Below are 19,311 nucleotides of genomic sequence, written 5' to 3' on the forward strand. Positions count from 1 at the left end.
TTATTGTTGTTGTTATTATTGTCATTTTTTTGGTCAACCAGTAAATCATTCTAAAATCATATACTTTTCTGCCTTTAAAACTGTCATGAATTTAGATATTTAGTCTTTCTTGTGTAGTATGACCAAAAGACTAGACTTTTTAATACAAATTTCACAAGTTTCCCAAAGCTACTTAATGATGTGTAGTGTTGTTGTTTTTTATTTTATGTAAATGTTTTATTTCTGGGGAAATTCTTAGACCCTGAAAATCTTAAGCTAATTTGTGATTAAAAACATCTAAGAGGAACCCTTTTGTTTCTTGAAGGTCTCCTAATTTAGGAAGATTACAAAACTTTAATTTTAAGCAACTTGTTGATTGAGTTTTCTGATTGTCTTTCTGTACCTCCAGATTGTTAGTTCTCCATCGAACTAATACAGTGAAATTCCAGTGTCTCGGTAGAACTGTGAAGGGAAAATATTCACCACTGTTATTAGCTGCAGAAATGATTCTCTATATCTGGGCCTTGACACGGTCCCCTCTTGCAGACGAACAAGACAATTATCTGAACTTCCTGGCTTTGTTTACACAGACATACGCTGCTAACTGTGAGAGCTTTTCATAAGCAGGTGTGTGCTCTTTTAATTATGTCCAGTGGATTCAATTAGGCAAAAACAGACTACTGACAAGTTATGCAAACATGCTACAGATGTTAAAATAAAATAGGATGCATCAGCACTCCACTATTGGGTCTGAAAATAATCAGGATGCTTTGAACATCTAAGTATATAAAAGGAAAAGCTAAACATATTTTGGCTTTGGAGAAAAGTTTGTAGAATTACAAGCAATTTTTAAAAAAATATGTTTTCAGAAGTGGGTGAACTATGTAGTATTATCAAGTGCATTGTTTCATTTATGCATAATCCGATTTAAAATATATCTTGTTTTGTTTCTTTTTTCTTGTCATACCATCAATATCCCATTTTTCCAATACTCTCATCAGGTGTACTTTAAGCGTGATGGTGAGCTGATAGAGGTAATTTCCTACACTGAACCCTCCACCAGCGAGCGAGCAGCCGGCTCAGCAGGATGGAGAGGAGCCAGGCCACTCATCAGCAGGGACCTTGATGAGACCAAACTGCACCGTTCCCTCTCCCTTCTCGATCCGGAAAGCCGGTCGGCCCGTCTGTACACAGAGAGCCCTCAGCGCATTCATACTCAGGGCCAGCAGGCCTATGAACCCAGCCCTGCAACAGAGGTCATTCCAGAGACAGTGGTGAGCCGAGAGTTCCCCCGCTGGGTACACAGCACGGACCCTCTGTACTACTTTAGTCACACTCAGATCCCTCAGAGCGACGGCTCTGTTGTGGTACAGGCTCGACTTACCTGGACCCTCAACCCTCAGCTGGATAACGATGCCCTATTCAGCTGTGAAGTTAAGCACCCAGCATTATCCATGCCCATGCAGACAGAGGTCACTCTGGGTGAGTTAAATGTTGATCTGTTTTGCATGCTGGTTTTAATTTTCTATCATGCTTTTCTTGTCTGTCCTCTATTCTTTTTCAAACACTGAAACCCCTTTCTCATTTTTCCGACCTTAATGTTGTGCTGTCTTCGTGTCACAGTTGGAAGCCGACTGGACCTCCTTGTGTCTCCTTGCAAATGCTCACAGAATAACACTGATTTTCATTTGATGCTGCTTAATTGTGTTCCAGCTGAGCAGATTCCGAGTTTAGCGGCAAGTGCACAACTCCAAGTGAGTGACAGGGCAATTCATCGAGCTGTCTGTTGCTAGATTGAGTTAACCTAGCACCGTTATTGAAAAAGTCAGCCTGAATTAGAGAAGTTGAATGAGAATTTAGACACTCTGACCAATGTTATATCATTGGAAAGAGAGTTTCAGAGATGCTGCACTTCATCAAACTCCTGTAAGTTCCTCAGTCTGTTGACATGCCACTAAATTTCATAGTTTTAGTTAAGGGATCCAAAAAAGTGGGAACTAAAATTGCAATCTACTCCAAACAAATAAATTGTGACTCATACTTTAACAAGACAGGAATTATACTATAAGAGAAGTTCAAGTAAACTTTACGGGTCTCTATTTTGTTTCTCTCTCTCTATTTCTCTCTCTCTCTGTCAGTCTGTCTGTGTGCTTGGGGGGATGTGTGTTAGGTATACAGACTATGTAGTGATCCATGAGAGATGCATACACCCATCTTATTTTATCTAAACACAAAGATTGCTTCCAGCATACCCAATTAAGACTTCAAAGGCTATACTTTGGCATAGTCCTTCTGCAAATGAAGAATATAGTTCTCACACTATATACAGAGACAATATCTTTCACACGATGCAAGGAACGGTTGAAGTAAGGAAAAGTCTGAATGAGGAGACCCTGGTTGCTCTATGAATATGGCTGTGTTGTTTCTCAATGTATTTTATCTCCTCTCACCAGCTTCCATCTAATTAAAAGTTGCTTCTCTTTATGCCACTGAGAAACCATGCATAAATCTATGGAAACTCGTTATTTTTTGTGAAGTTCTTAACCTAATTAGGTAAAAATCTCACATGACATACATTTGTGGCCACCAATATTATGAGTATAAAATATACAGTATGTATTCTTCATGTATTCATTTTTCTGACATACAGAAAGTATTCACCCTTGCTACTCACAGACAGTGTGGGGCCTTTTCCATCAAATCAGTACCAGTGGCTAACAGCCACTAAAGCTTACCCAGCAACAGCTCTTTATGTTTCCATCAGCCCCGAAAAATAGATTTATCCCAGCACCAGTTTGCTGCTCATCCAAAGGAAAGTACCACTTTTGTCAGGAACTAGGGGAAAAACAGCCAAACAAAAATGATAAATTGTTTGATCGTTATCAGAGAATAATATAACTGAATATTACTTATCTTCATATGGTTGATTTTGAAATCACATGTCAAGGAGTTTAGACAGGTCAATGTGGCATACAGATATGCTGACAATTCACTGACTTCTATCTGTATTTGTTTTTGGTCTTTCAATATCAACAAATGGTATTGATAAATTTTACTCTAAAATCTATGCAATTCCTGCTGCTGGTTCATTTCAGTTCAACAAATAAGGATTGTAAAAGTTTTCACTAAAAGAGCGGCAATAAACAAAGGCATTGAACTCATGGCATTATTTGCAGGGCAATTGGGATAAAAAACTTATCTATGTGGCTAAATTGTCTCTACTACACTACTTCACAAATAAACAAAAAACTCAGGAAGGATTAAAGGATAAATTAAGAGACCTTTATAATAATGACAGAAAAATTGGGCACTGATGTGGCTCTTTCATGCTGAAAATAAATTCAGCCAGTTTTTAACTGGCTCCAGCTCCAGCCATAGTTAAAAACTGGAACATCTTTGCTGGAATAACCTTATGCAGGTTCTTTCATTCTCTCTGCACCTTTGTGTGTTTCCGTCGTATGCTTCAGTTTTCTCTCAAATTCAAATGCTGTCAATTTCCAGAGATATAAGAATATGATTACTCGGTAAACCTGAACTGACTATAATCATCTCTGGTTGTGTTTTGAATATCCACTTATTCACTGTGTTTTTTTGTGAATTAGTATTGTTTTCAACAAAATGTATTTAATACTTAGATAAAAGCTTTATTTAATTATTTTTTTCAGCATATACATATTAACAATGTAGATCAAATGTGTCCAGTTGTTCATATTTTGTATGTGATGTAGTTAAATATAGCAAGTCATTGTGAAAAATGTCTAATACCGTAGGCAGTGTCACATATTTATGTTTTTGGCTGTAAGCTATTTGCATCTGTTAGCATATAAGTACAGCTTATATGAGTACAAGCTATACTCATATAAGCTGCATCTGGAGCTGGAACTTGATTTCTAACAGACACTAACCCCAAACAGTGAATCAGACAGTCACACGGATCCAATTTAGTTTGTGTGGTTTGTGTGGACAAAATTGTCATGTCAGTGTCAGAGGTCACAGGCAAAGGTGAAGATTTGAGATAATACAAAGGCAACACTAGCTCAAATAACAACTCTTCGCAACTGATTATGCACAATACCAACTCTGAATGCCCAATAAGTGAGGAGGAAAATGAGCTACCAAAACACAAGGTCACAGCAGATGCCACACCTGTCAGCAGAAAAGTTAAGCTTCAATTCGTACAGTCTTACCTAAAATGGACAATATCATATTGAAATATGTTGTCTGGTTCAATGAGTCTCAACTGCAGCATTCATCCTTGTTTGAATCAGCTTGAGACACTTTGTAATTACTAAGCATTGTGTAATTGAGCACAACCAGCCTGAGTATTGTAACTCACTATGTCCATCATTCTGTGACAACACTGTACCATCCTAAGGCGACTTCAGTGGGATATTGAACCATATCTTAAATTCATTGGCTTTGAGTTCACTGTACTTAAGTGGCTTTATCAGTTTGCAGATTTTCATCCATCAGCGCATATTTGGGATATGATAGAATGGGAGATTCAAACTGATTCAAAATTGTCAGGTCAACATGAATCAAAATCTCTGAGAAAACTTTCTATGCCATGATGAATTACAACAGTAATAAACTGAAAGGAGCTCCAATTCATCACTATCTACCTGACACTATAAATAATCTCTTTCAATAATATTTCTGTTATCAAATGAGATGAGAAATTAAAAATTATGGCTTAGGCGTTAGCAGTCTTAACTAATGATGACTTTGGAAGCATTTTGAGAGTGTTGATGTCTTTTTATATGATTAGTTTTATGAGCATATAGTTCTTGATCTTACAGAAACTCCTACATGCAGACTAAACACAGATTTGTAAAACTTGTTGTGCAGGGCTTCTCAGCACATTTTAACATTTCTTATTTTCCTTGAGACAATCCAAAACTGTTTGGTGATACTTGCTGTTACTGCTGGAAAGTTACTTTTCTATACAGACCATGATTCTAAAAATAATTCATTAGGCAGAAAGCTCCAAAGCAACAACTTTATCCGTGCAGAGATGGATTTTCATTTGATGACAAAGTGTAACAAAAATCCACTGTTGACTATCGCAAATTCTGAAACCCTACTATGGAAAAGTCACACAAACATACAATGCACAACCATGTTTTCTCTGTAGGTTACTTATTCTTGCCTGAAGCCTCTTTTCTTGATCTGACATTTGAGTGTAAACTAATTCTATTCCCAGACAAATACGACCCTGCACATGTGCAGCTCACTGATGCTGCTCCTGCTTTTTAGTGACACTGACTAATTGGAAGCTGAGAAGGATGTCCTTGTATCAGGGCAGAGACATTACTTTTGGGGAGCAAAACAGGGTTGGGCAATGTTTTGTCCTAAAAGTCAGTTGGACAGTCACAAAGCAAGTACAAAAATTACTTCAATCTCTTGAAAGTAGAGTCATGTTGGGAACAGAGGACGAGAAAGGAAGTGGAAAGTCTAAACAAAGCCGAGCAATCGATTGGCAATCCTGTTCTAAAAGTAGCTATTTGTCACAGTCAAAGAATTGCCAAAATCTACTTGTGATTACAAGACATTGTCAAGTTCCAATTTCAGTCATTACCCACCATGACTATTTTTGTGTATTCATTTCTTTTCAAAGATAAGTTTTTAGATTTTATGCCAGAAACTTGCTTTTGTACATGAGAAATAAGATACAGTTTACCAGGTCTCAATTACTAAGTTGTTTTCTGCTGTGCCTTTAAATTGTGTGAGTATTTTCTTAACATCACCTTGAGGTTATAATTTTGTATCACTGTTAAAGTGTATTGGTAAAATACATACTTAGTTGGAATAGTGCTGTAGTCATTTGTCATACATGTTTTGAAAACATTTTTTCCAAAACATTCTTACAAAACCATACATAAATAACAAACTTCACATGGAGCCCTACTAATTTTAAGACTTGTATTTTTTCTGAAACATTTTTATTGATGAGTCACAAAAATCATAATCCCGTTTAGTGAAAACTGTATTCTAAAAAGTGACTTTAATATGATCTAATTAAATGTAATTTACCTTGCAGTTTATAAATCCTCAATGATACTGCTTTCCATTCCAAGTGCTAGCCTGTTGGCAAAGAGGGTTGTGCTATATTAACAGCAATAGTGCCAACAACTGTGACTGCAGGTATTAATTAATATTTATATAATACTAATAAAAACAATTTATTCCTAATTTTCTTTGTTTTACCCTGACAACAAGGGAGGATGCCATCTGTCTCAACCAGTTGCTGAGTGAGCAGTTTGGATAAAGACACAGACACCCATAAAAACATTAATGTTGCCTATTACAAGAAAACAAATCTAAGTGTGGCAATCAAAAAAGTTGATGTCAGAAAAAGAGCTGTCTTAAAATCAAATAATAACGAGAACCAGATTAGGTGGAACTTTTTTTTGTCCTTTCCCTAAAGCAGAAGCCTATTCTTTTATTACTAAAATTTGTTTAAAATATAAACAAATTTCCATTAAATAGGTAAACAAAAATAAAATGGGGAGACTTTTTTGTCATTGTAGAAACAGTGTCTTATTAGCATAAACATGCTGGTTGCTAACATTTTTTTGCCCTCATCTTGTTTTGAGAACATCAGAAATACAATGAAAAGTGTTGAAACTATTTCATAAATAGATTGCAGTCGTTAATTTGAAATATCACATTCCATAAAAATTGTCCTAAAACTTTCTATGTACTGTCTGCATATATCAAAGTAATAGCAGTGTTCTGTTGCCCATGCAAGAGAGAGATAACTGCATTATTTGAAGGTACAATGAAATCAGCTGTCAACTCAATAAGAAATATGGCAGTGTAGATTATAACTGCTTTCTGCCTTTTTCATAAGATACTGACAGAAACGGATGGCACAATGAATGAGTTTTGTGAAATTATTGCCCAATGTCAAAGGTGCTAATATTTTGAAAAGCTTCTTTTCCAACTGTAATAATTAATGTGTTACTACCTTTGATCTTTCGAAGAGCTGGAAGCAGAATCACTTGGCATTCCTTTTTAATCCTAACATCTAAAGAGGAGAAAACACAAAAAGGTGCATTTGTTGATTCTAATTAGAGCTCACTTAAAATTCAAATTGTTAGCCAACCTGCTTTGGACTTGTTCCATCTTGAAACTAAGTTGTTTTCTTTCCTTTTTCAGAGGCAGGAATATTGTTAATCATGTTCATTGTGAAGATGATCTTGATTAAAGACAAACTGGATAATTTTTGAGTAATTTCAATATTTGGTAAGAATCATTATAACTGTATGTGGAATGAGTCGTATTAGGATTAGTTTTGCTACCATATTCCATTAATTTGTATCTCAGTGCTCTAAAAAGATAATTGACTGAAACACACACCCTGTTGTTTCCCTCAGGTGTGTGTAAGTGCGGTCAGGAAATGAATGTGAGATCTTCGCAGAGCTCATAAGTAATAACTCTTTCAGAGATTTAATATCGCCTTAGGAGACTGAGTGACAGCCTGACACTTGACCAATGTTATGTCATGTTTCATGCATATTCATGAACCACTCTGTGCCCTGCATGCAAATGTTACTAGAGCAGGTGGTGTGTTTTGGCTATCTGTAAAAAATTTGTGAACATTGAAGCTTGATAATATAATACTAATAAAAAATATATATATATATATATGTTTTGGATTGAAGAGCGTGAGGGTGTTTATTATTCATTATCAACAGAGATGCGAATGAATCGAGTTTTCCTACAGTGAGCAGTGGCAAAAGGAGATCAGCCACCTTCACACCTCAGTCTAAGCTTTGCCAGAAAGTCAAACAGCAGATGTTCAGTCTTTGTCTGCGTGCGTGTGCATGTGTGTGTGTTTGTGCATGAAAGATAGTGCACTTATCTGCTGAATTTAAATGTTTGCTGAGTTCACTTTGAAGATTTAAATTTAGGTTGTCATACCAGTTATCATATCTTTATGTTCACCAGTATACTTTATATTCCTGCACTGGGATTTTAAGAATGGTACATTTGTTGAGTCTGCCACTGAAATAACGTAGAGCTTGATGTAATGAGTTATCCAACAGTTGGCGTGGCCTTTTAAATTTCTTTGCCTACCTCCTTGACTCCTCTTTCTCAACAGATCCAGTCACCCAGCTAACATGACAGGTTTCCCTAAGTCTGTTGTACAGCTGGGCGGACCTGTTGATGTTCTGCCTCGGCGCCACAGCACACCTGATACAGGGTGCACAGTTGTTTTTCCGGGAGGCATGTTTGTTCTTCGACCTCTCCTGAAGTGAAAACAGTTCTCGTTTGTAAGGGGAAGAATTTGAGCCTTAGGAGGTGGTGGACTGTGGCTCATTTCCCTTGTGGTGTCCTCACCCAAGAGAGATTCTGTCCATCTTACTCAAGCTGCCGTAATCAAAGGCAGTGACGTAGAATACCAACTGTCACTGCTGGAGCAAATCCCAGAAATTGGCCATCATCTACCGGCCATATGCCTTGCAAGCTCTGTGACTGCATGACACCAGTATTTAAAAATACCTTTCTGTTAGTGTGTAGGAGGAGGAAAGATAGTGCTTCCCACCGCCATGGCAATTTTAGCTTGTGAAAAAATCCCATTCATCTTTGGCAAGAGATGGAATAATAAGCTAAGTCACAGTAAGCACATGATGTCTGTGATTGAATTGCCATATTGTTTTCTCTCTTTTTTTGCTAATTTTTGTACATAAATCAAACATGTAAATGTGTTGTAGTTTTTTTACTCATATGTATTTATTTCAATAGATATGAAAAAACTAATAACATTTAGTTTTTTTGTATTTTGACAGTTTGACTGCAGACTCCACATGTAGGCCTCCGGGTGTTACTGATTGGATGTCCTTAGTTTGGTTCTTGTTGCATGTGTCCCTTGGTTCACTGATTTAACGTACTGGAAGCAGAGTGCATGTGATGTAGGTATCTTTAGTGGGTTACTTAATCATTATAAATCATACAGTATGTATTTATAGCTCGATGCCATATAGAATACAATTTAGAGGCTGTAAAGTCAAATTCTATTTTTTATAGTAATGGAAATTATACAGCCAACAGCCTTTTGCATAAGCAATAAATCCCCACATAATTATTATTATAGTACTAGAATTTGTTTGTTCCTTTTTCTGCTGCACCCTATTGTTTTAGGAGGTGGCAATGAAAGCCTTGCGCGGTCCACTGTCCACACGAAGACAAGGGAATTAACTCTCTGAGTGCCTCTTATCTCGCTGCCTCCATACTCCACCCGTTGCACTCTCATTCTTTTCCAGTAATGACTATCTACCCAATTTAGTTCCCTTTCTCTCCAAAAGGGAATAAATCCAGCATAGTCTTTTGGATGAAAGAACCTGCAGGTCCCTGGCCTCTCGCTCTGTGACCTTAATTGACAGGAAATTGTATTTGTCGCTCTCCCTCGACGTCAAAACAGGTGTCCAGCAGGATTTGTTCTCCATGCTCAGTACAATAACCTCTGTCTTGTGTGTGTCCTTTTTCCTTTCAGCTTCTCCAAAGGGTCCTAAACTCTTCATGACCCCCACTAGGGCAAAGGTTGGGGATACAGTGCGCATCTCTGTACAAGGATTCCAGGTATGTTTCCTGGGGTTTTACAGAAATGGACGGATTTACTCTAGGCAATTATTTTGCACATTCACAGAAAAGTCTATTTAGATTTCAGATTTGGGAGTCAAAAAGCTGAGCATAGAATGGTTTTTCATTCTGATGTTTATGTATGCTCATAAAATATTCACTTTTACAAAATTGGGTTTCAAATTTTAATTTTATCCTTTCAGTATTTTTGATTATGAAGACAAACATTGTATTTATATCAAACTGTTTGCATCATCTCTGAAGCCAAACAGAAGGGCCTTAAATCTTTCTGAGCCCCTCCGACAGTGAGACGTGTAATAAATGACAAGCAGTCTGAAGGAGTTGAATGAAATAAAGGGTTTCAATTATTCTCTTCTGTTTTAATAGTCTAATAGGCTTGATACACTAGAGGGGACGTCGCTCCCTCCCTATTCATTCTCTTTGGAACATGTGCTATGGGGCAACACCCTTATCCAGCCAAGCAAATGCCAAAAGAAGAGCACTGAATAGTTGCAAATTTGAGGAGCTAGTTGAAAACTGAGTGCCATTTTTTGCGACCCGTTGCACACCGGTCAGTGCAGCGCAGAGAATGGTGATGCTGCATGTCCTTGCGACAGCCTCATTGGTGCAGCTCGCTACACCAATGAGGCTTGGTGTTGCAAATAAAAAACTGATGTGAAGTTTTTATCATCTTTTGGAGTTTATTATTGGTTTGGTTGGCATTGCCTCGACCAGTTGGTGAGGAGTTTGGGTCAGAATGGCAATATTGTTCAAATACGCTTAAAATAATGATTGAAAGAATTATTTCAATTATATCACTTTTCACGAAGAATATATTCACATACACTGCCATTGTACTTTATGTACTGTTTTATTTTCAGATGTGTTGCTGCTCTATAATGTTAATGTACATACTGTTATTGTAATGTGTACCACCATCGCTGTTCTTATGAGCAGGAGAAAAAAAAATAAGAGGGACGCCAATAAAATACATGGTGTGTGTTATTAATTCAAAATTTAAGTATTTGAATCAGGATTAAATCAAATTAACATCAAATTGAACTTTTACCCAAATTACCAACATTTAATTGAGTTGTGATGATCTTAACAATACCCAGCTCTAATCCTCATTATGCGTGAATAAAAAAAGAAGATGGTGATGATGAAATTGTGAACCTCATTTTGTTTTTGTCATTATATGTCATTAAATTATTTGATTGACTGTGTTTTGTGATTTGCCCTCTACCTTATGTAATAAACCTAATCTAAAGAGGAATACCACCTTATATGAGTTACTACTACCTGTTTAATGTGTTTAAGAATCACAAACTAAACACCAAGGCAAGTCTCCATGATATGTTTGTTACTGCTGCATAATCCTAAATTGACTTTGTCCCTCTATCATAGCCTGCTAAATAGAGCTATGCCCCTGGTGAGTCTTGCCTGGGGATAGTGATGGTCTGTTTGACAGCAATGTCACACCAAAATCAGTCACCCAAACCCAGTCAGGTGAAGAAAATAGGACTAATCCTTAAATAGAACACACCGATGACCCACAGCACAAATCTCCTTTGTGACTTCCCAGACACTGCTCAGTAATCACAAGTCAGATATCATGTTTGATTTATATTCCTTTTTTTATGAGAACAAATTAATATTCTATATTGTTGTTGGTTTAGAGCACTGAGCTATTGGCTGCACATGTTTATACATGTGTTTGTGTTTGCTCAGTGACCTTGGGATTCTTTTAAAGCATCTCTTTGAGCAGAGTTAAGATTGGTTATAACAAACAGGCTCGGCCATGAAACGAAGCCAGTCAGGACCTTCAGCAGCCTGGCATTAACGGATGCAGACTGATCAAGAAGAAAATTTCCCTTATCCTTCACTGGATGTGGGTTTTAGAATTTCACAAGTAGATAGAGCTACGTGCCAAGACTGATAAGTTTGGCTTCTGCCTTTCAGATAAGACAAAAGTCTTCCTTACCAGCTTCTTGGTGATGTACCTTGTAAGCTATTTTTCTTCATTTTTTGAAAATAAATTAAATGATTAACTTCATATCTGAAATTCTGTAATCCCTGGAACAGGCCAGCAGGTTGTGACAACGTTAACATTAACTCAAAATTCAAACAGGAAGTCACAGCATTGCAAAGTAGATTGCGACCTGCTAATATGGATGAATTAAGTTTCTTTGTAGACATGTGCAGATTTGATATGTGATATATAACATATACGTATTTCACTTTGTTACAGTTTGAACTTTTGTTGCATGCTAATGATGAGCACACCAACACAGAATCTACACATACTTTATGTAAATATATGCTGTGCGGTTGTATTGTGACAGAAAGGTAAATACACTGATTGTGGGTTTAAGTATCTCTGCAGTAAGGCTCAAGTAAAAAAAAAAATGCTCCGGCTAAATTTGTCAAATGGTCAACTGCAGCACAAAGAGGATCTACAAAAAACTGTTGTAAAGTTAAGTGTTGGTTATTAATACGTGTTGTTAACTTGTCATGGCATTAGGGGAAAATTGGAACCTGTATAATTCATGTGCGCTTTGCCTTTAATCCCTTGGATGAGACCTACAGTCTCTGTCTGAGCTGCCTTAAACTTTCCTTGTCTTCTTTCTTCTCTTTTCCTCTCTTTTCTGTCTCGATTCCCCAATGGGTGTTGATAGAATGAAGTATTTCCTGAGCCACTCTTCACCTGGACACGGGTGGGAGGTCGCCTACTGGATGGCAGTGCCGAGCGCGAGGGGAGAGAGCTGATTCTGGAGAGAGTGCCGGCAGAGCTCAACGGCTCTATGTATCGCTGCACAGCCCAGAATCCTTTGGGTTCTACAGACACACACACTCGTCTCATAGTTTTTGGCAAGTAAATTTATGTCTGCAACATAATTCAGCCGTAGTTTGAAGGATTTGCTACACTAGCGCTTAAATTATAATTGTAATTCCATTCCATTTTTTTTAGCTATTTAATATAATAAAGTATAAACATTTATTTGCTTTGCATCCACAAGAATGATGTGGAATGATGTACAATTACACAGTTAAATTAAACATAAGTTTATAATTTTCCTATTTCATTTTTGCATCATGTACAGTAGTTTTGATAAATACTTAATTAGAGACCCATGTGACCACATTAAAATATAAATCATTGATGCGACTAAGTGTGTGATTAATAAGAGATTGTCTTTTAAATTGGATCAAACATACAGACATGTTCTAGAGAACACTTAGTTAAAATAGCTATTCTCCAAAGTATTTTCTGTCACTAATGACATACCTAGATCTTTACTTTCTCCAATCTTAAAAAACAACCTGCTTGTGACCAAATTCAAAGAACATTTGTTACTAATAGTGGTACAAAAACCCTTTCTTCAACGCCAAGGCTAAGTTTGTGTATTGATCTTAATTTAGATGTATTTGAGATACCTGTGCTAACATGGGAGTTCTTTCTTCTTGGGTAATGTTTGCTCTGGATACTCTTGGAGAGCAGGCTTTGCTATTTTGTGCCCTTTCCCACACAGAATTTCAATCAGATATGTTCTGCTATTAGTTGATGTCACACCAGTGTTACTCTGACACATTGGTGTTATGTTGAAACATGACACACTTCTCCTTAAAAGTCACACAATTAGTCACAATCACCTTGATTGTGGTTGATTTAAATTGCTGCACTGTGATATAAAAATCAGAGCTGTAAGTGTAAAGGGAGAGGACAGTTTGCATTAGCCAGCAATTTTTAAAATATCTTTTTCTTTAGCTATTTTGAATGTGAAGGACCTTCCATCTTCACATTGGCTTCATAGACAAAACATTTTAAAGTCCATCATCAGTTTAATAATAAAGCTTAGCATTTTCTCCTTGTGCTATTACTGTATACCCTTCAACACTCCCACGGTATCAGCTGCTCTTGCATTTCTGATGCAACTGCAGTTCAGTTACAACACTGTCACTTTGAATAGAGCCATCCCAAGCTGTCGCATGACAGAGGGCTTTGAAAGCTCAAATGAATAAAGCTATCAAGGTTTACATATCAACTAGGTAAATATTTATTTTACAGTTTGTTTTGTTATACTCAATGAAAATATGTAATAAAAATGTATCTCATTAAATGTATGGATTCAGAATTACAAATGTCAGATGCTAATATTTGAGAATTTTTATGATGGTGGCTTACATATTGCAAAAGAAGACAAAAAATATCTTTAGTTTTATGGGCAGTATCTCATAAGACAGATAAAAACAGATTTATTATAAAATAGCTGTCATTACCATGTTATCACACACAATTATGAGAAATAATGTTGACTGGTGATAGTTGTCCCACTTAAAGTCATTGAAATCCTCCATGTAGAGAGAACATCACAAAAACGTTATTGCTAAAGAAACAGGCACAACCTGCTGTGTCCAAGCAGTAAATGGTGCATGAGCAATGGGTAGCAACAGCCTGGAGAGGATTACAAAGCAAGGCATGATCAAGAGGTTGGGTCAGATTGACAAGGTAGGAACTACTGAGTCTGTGCTTCAGCAGCTACTACATTTTCAGAACAAGGGCCACCACTGTCGTAAATCTTAAGTCACTCCTAAACAATTTTGGAAGTGGCTGACATGGACAAAAAAAGGAAGAGGAGAAAAGAGTGAAACGTTGCTCTTTGGTCAAAAGTAATATTTTCAGTTGAAAGTAAATATTGCATTTCATTTGGAAATCATCTCAAGAGGTTGGGAGGGACAGATCCCAAGCTGCTGAACATTCAGTGTGGGCTCCCTAAAAACACCTCAGCGGAGTCACAGACTGATCTGTGACACAGCTATGAGACTCTGCAATGAAGTAATAACTAATTCAGATGTAGTCCCACAGTAGATAGAGATACTTCTTAACAAGTCATCATTTCACAATTAAAATAGGTTTTATTTAATATTACATTTTTTTTTCAGGGCTTTCATTCAGTCTTACTCATAATCATTAAAACATGTGATACATTATTGTTCTATGTCAAATCTACCTGATATATAAGTTTCGCTTTTTTAATTAAATTACTGAAATAAATTAACTTTTCAGTGTTTCAATACTTATTGGATAACAGAGTGTATTCATTTTCATTCTTTTGGAGTATCTTTGTAAAACACTTATTTGAACAAAATTTGAAGTATCTTGCAAATTTGGAAATTACTGAGAAAGTCTAACAAGCACACACTTTAAAAGGTAAAGAGCTGGAGGCATTTTGCTAGGAAGAGCACTAAAGTCTATTTAACACCATGATGCATAGTATGGCCCATCTGTCTGTCTTCTCCTTGTAGATTGCTTCCACTCACGCTTAGGGGAAGTAAATGGTGATTAAGTGACCTTGGCACAATCCCTGAGGTCTTACAATGAGACATTCCTCTTCCCCATAGGGTTGAAGAGATGTTTTGGTCATTTGTTTTCTTCGCCAGGTCTTCAAAATATGCAATCAAAAATAAAAAATGTATACATTGACAGCTTGATTATTGGCTCCCTACCTGCAAGCTGAATTAACATATTAAATCTTTCACCGCTCAGAGTGGTAATATGATCTTGCATAACAGTAAGATGAGTCAGACAAATATAGTCTGGCAACAGCAAACAAAAGATATAAACTGTACTTAGATGAAGAAGCCCTCACAGATATGTATACTTAAGCAAATTTGCTGGGTGTGGTAAGCACACGGGTGCACACTGAGAGTGGACACATTAATTTTGTGTTTGTGTGGCTCCAGTGAGACCAGAGTAGTTTCACGTTGTGCTTTACATGCACCTTCCATCTACTTATGTGCAAAGTTAAACATCCAAAAATAACTCACAGAAGGGAATTAAAGAGTGGTTACTAACACTCTGCAAACCCTCCTGCTGCCTCCCTTGCAATTACTTTATCCCTGTGAGAACATTGAGAATACATTGTCAGAGTGTTTTGTGCAGGTTAGACGTTGATGCGGTCTATTAAATGTAGAGGCTCCAAATCTCTTACCCATACCTGCTGGCCCGTAGCTGCTGTTCTCTGCTCTTACTGCTTCTTAAAAAGTGTTTTGGTTGTTCTGTTGCAGTGCTTTGTGTTCCCAGGTCCATTAACTAGCTTTGGCCTTTCTTATCAGGGATGTGCCATTTAGTGTGCACTTCGATAACTTTGGAATTCAGCTCCATTAGAGAAATGCAAGCTTTACCAGAGAATGTTTTTTTTTCCTTCTTTCTTTCTTAGTTCCATATTTTTTTTAATAATTTTATTCTTCTTTTCACTAAAGTACTCATCATCTCTATAGCAACTACAGCATTTCACTGTCTCATTTTTGTTTTCAACAGAAAATCCGAGCATGATGAAAAACACGCAGAATCCGAACAGTAAGTATTTCAGCTCAACAAACTTGAGTATGTGGTGTTAATGTATGGGGTACAGCATAGCATAAGTATGGAATGATTTGCCATGTGTAAAGTCTTTGTGAGCAGTCCAGATAGAATTAAGCTATGATGGTATTCACAAGTGGCTAAAATACCACTTCAGTGGCTAGCCATACACATCACTGTTGAAAAAGTGCAAGATTATCTGTGTTTCATTTGTGCAGCGGGGGGCTCGTTTCTGGCTTCTAAGATTATCATATGTAAAGTGAAGGATTCTGAGGAGAAGCCACAGCGATGTGACAACAGCCTCTCCATCCCTCTAATTTTGCTGTCTTTCCCTCTCCGCCTCACACTGCAATCTTTCTGTCTTTCCTTTTCCACTCTAAATGTGCTCACTTTTGTTCTCCCAGTTTCATTATACGATATATTTTGCTGCTTTAACCATTTTTGATGCATTCCCTATTGCCGACATCTCACTTTTTTTCTCTTATTCTTTATTCCCCTGCATCAGTGTTTTTTTCTGCTTCTCCTCTTAGCCCAGTCTCTGATTTGATGCAGATTTTCACTCACTCAGACCTTAAGAGGAGTGTAGATCATGCTTTAGTGTGGAAAAACATTCAGTTTTTGGCCAAGTAACCAGAGTTTTGAGCCTTAACAGATGGGCCTCTGAAGCATGAAGTGGTTCACAACTCACCAAGACGGAAATTAGAGTGCGACCCTATAGAGATAGCAATCAGAACTGTGATACAGTAGTAAGAAAAACTGAGTGAACTTTAACAAAAGACTCTTTAATGGCTCATCTAGATTAGTAAAGCTCATTTCCACCCACATCTCAGCTACACTGTAAAACCCACTCAAGGCTAGCTTTTTGTCTTCAGTCAGAAAGCATGTAATCTACATTCATTTATTTGTGAAATAACTGTGCAGTCGACACTTGTTAGGCAGCTATAGACTCTGGGCTCCCTCAGCTACTATGAAAGTAGGATATCCAGGTAGACATGCAAATTTTCAAAAAGTGTTGCAAAGCTAAATAGAGACTGAAATGAGTTTTGATTGTTTTTTTCATCATGTCAAATGTGAAACGTTGAAATGAATCACAATGGATCCATTTTACAAGTCGACTCTGTGGCTAGCAGGTCACACTCAGTTTCACTGCAAGGAGCTAATCTTGCCCAAAAAGACAGTCTTGTCAAATTTTATCAGACTAGTAAGCAAGCCACTGCAGCCTGTATGAATATCTAAATTTTAATTCCTTTTAGAGGGGAACAGCAATTTGCCTGTAGTGTCAGTAACAAGACAATTTGGCAAATTTAAGTGAACCAACTGTATCAATGTGATATTGTTTTTTAAAAATACTATTAGATTGATTTACACTACTCTAACCTTGGATTTATGGAAATATGGTAAAATATGGAAAGTTTTCATTTGCATGTAATTACAGACTTCTGTTATATCTCATGTCGGTCTAGGACAAAAAAAAATTTTTGAATATACTGCAAGCATTTTAGCAAGCATATTTATAATTTTCAACCTAATTAAACAGCTATTATAAAAGTTTGTAAAATCATGAGCAAATATAAAACAAGGATGTGATTTTTGTTTTATAATAGAATTGTTGAACTTTGGTTTCATGACTTAATATCCAGCAGCATACAAGCACCTTATCTTCTGTTCATGAATCAATTCTTCATTACAATTATGAGAAGCCTAGTAATACAAAGAAGGTCATGGACATGCATTTTATGAATCCACATGAAAATATAGTAGCTAATTAATGTTAATTTTTTGGGTTTTTTTTTTTCTTAGAATGTGTTAAGCAGAATTCATAACTTCTGTCAATTTACAAGCAACAAAATATTAATAAAATATTTAGCAATTTTGGTTTTGTTTTATTTCTTCTGTTTTTATATAATAAGCTGCTAATGGACTGAAAAATTAATTTTATGCCATAATTATTTCAGTATAAGCTACAGTGCATGCATGTAATGCCCAACTTTGTCTCAGTCTGCAGCAGAAAAAGCATTCAGGATTGTCTAGGCTGATCTGCAATAGTCAAGAAACAGTTTATTAAAATAAGGGCTTTGTACTCGACCTCGTTCTTTAATTTCAGAAACATCACCTTGTTTATTTTCTTGAGCTTCCCACACCAACTCTGTTGCTCCAAGTTAATTTTCATTGTGTTTGTTCTCTGCAAGCCATATCTGTGACATGCAAATTTGAGAATGCAAATGCCATGGAAACCACAGGAACAGGTGTGTCAGAGCAAGGACAGAATTAGGTCAGAATGGGCATACACAAGTGTCTTGCATCCAAGTCAAATTGATGTACAACATGACGCCAAGAGGTTACAGTACACAAGCCTGAGCATTAAAGCTGAATATCCAAATCCTTGTCAGGTTGATGGGAAGAACCACCAACAATGAGTTGGTGAAGGTTACATCAACCATTTACCAGCTATTTGTATTGCGGGCTGCGTTTGTTAATCTTTGTCAGTATTTCTCCCTGTGATGTAGCTTATCACACTGCGTTATTTGGCAATGAACTGCACTTATCAGATGAGGGAAACTGAAGACCTTTTCTTTGTCAAATATTGCTGTATCAGCTCTGTCTAGCTGGAGTGCCAAATGTTGTCAGGCCTCAGACAGATGTGTACATGTAAAAAAAAACTAATTTTTTAACAAACTCTCAGGAGAGAAACTTTGCTTTTACTCAGTCAAAAAAGAAGCCACATTGCAAGCAGGAGGCTGTCATCATGTGATCTGCATTTAGAGCAGTGGTATGCAAAATTCAAATTCATATCCCGTTTTGGAACACTTTAGGAATAGAAAACAGAGTGCTGGGGTTACCAGTGTACAAGTCCTTGCCACTGTTAGAAATAATAAGCTTCCTCTGGATTGTTTTTATTTAGCATAGAGAAAGGAAAATATTGCTTTTAGCATTTTAGGTCATGCACATAAAGCAATCGCTCAACATCTTCCTGCAGACATCCGTCCCACTGGTCTGAGAAAAATCAATTTGGCAGAAATGCTGAAAGATCTGAGCCAAAAATATGAGGAAAAACAAATGGCTGGGTAACTTCCCCCCATGACTGTAGTCTGGAAGGGCACCTCAGATGATGATCCCATGCTTGAATGAGCCCATTACCTAATGAGAGTGTTCTCGTTACAGCGATCCAGTTGTTGTTGAATGTTTCATGACTTGAATAAAAAAAGAGTGCACTCTGATCCTGGAACTTTGATTTTTTTTTTCTTTAGCTTCAATCATAATTACATAGACAATCCAACTTTTTTATGTCTAAAATAAAAGAAAAAATATTTTAACACATTGCTCAGACATACTAATCCGTTTTCACTAACAGCTCTATCAGGCACCAGATCATATGAAGTGCA

At 36.9% G+C, this 19,311-nt stretch overlaps 1 protein-coding gene across 1 annotated transcript in view; it reads left to right on the forward strand.

Moving 5' to 3' along the window:
• The window catches only part of igsf21a (immunoglobin superfamily, member 21a), a 164,812-nt gene that overhangs the window by 142,394 nt on the left and 3,107 nt on the right, over positions 1 to 19,311 (forward strand). Inside the window, exons 7-10 of the mRNA XM_055050398.1 lie at positions 981 to 1,461; positions 9,479 to 9,564; positions 12,243 to 12,435; positions 15,887 to 15,925. Of these exons, the coding sequence (XP_054906373.1) occupies positions 981 to 1,461; positions 9,479 to 9,564; positions 12,243 to 12,435; positions 15,887 to 15,925 (799 nt within the window). The remainder of the gene's footprint in view (positions 1 to 980; positions 1,462 to 9,478; positions 9,565 to 12,242; positions 12,436 to 15,886; positions 15,926 to 19,311) is intronic.

Source organism: Poeciliopsis prolifica, unplaced genomic scaffold (genome assembly GCF_027474105.1).
Source record: "Poeciliopsis prolifica strain line A6 unplaced genomic scaffold, Auburn_PproV2 SCAFFOLD030, whole genome shotgun sequence".
In the NCBI taxonomy this organism is placed as follows: domain Eukaryota; kingdom Metazoa; phylum Chordata; class Actinopteri; order Cyprinodontiformes; family Poeciliidae; genus Poeciliopsis; species Poeciliopsis prolifica.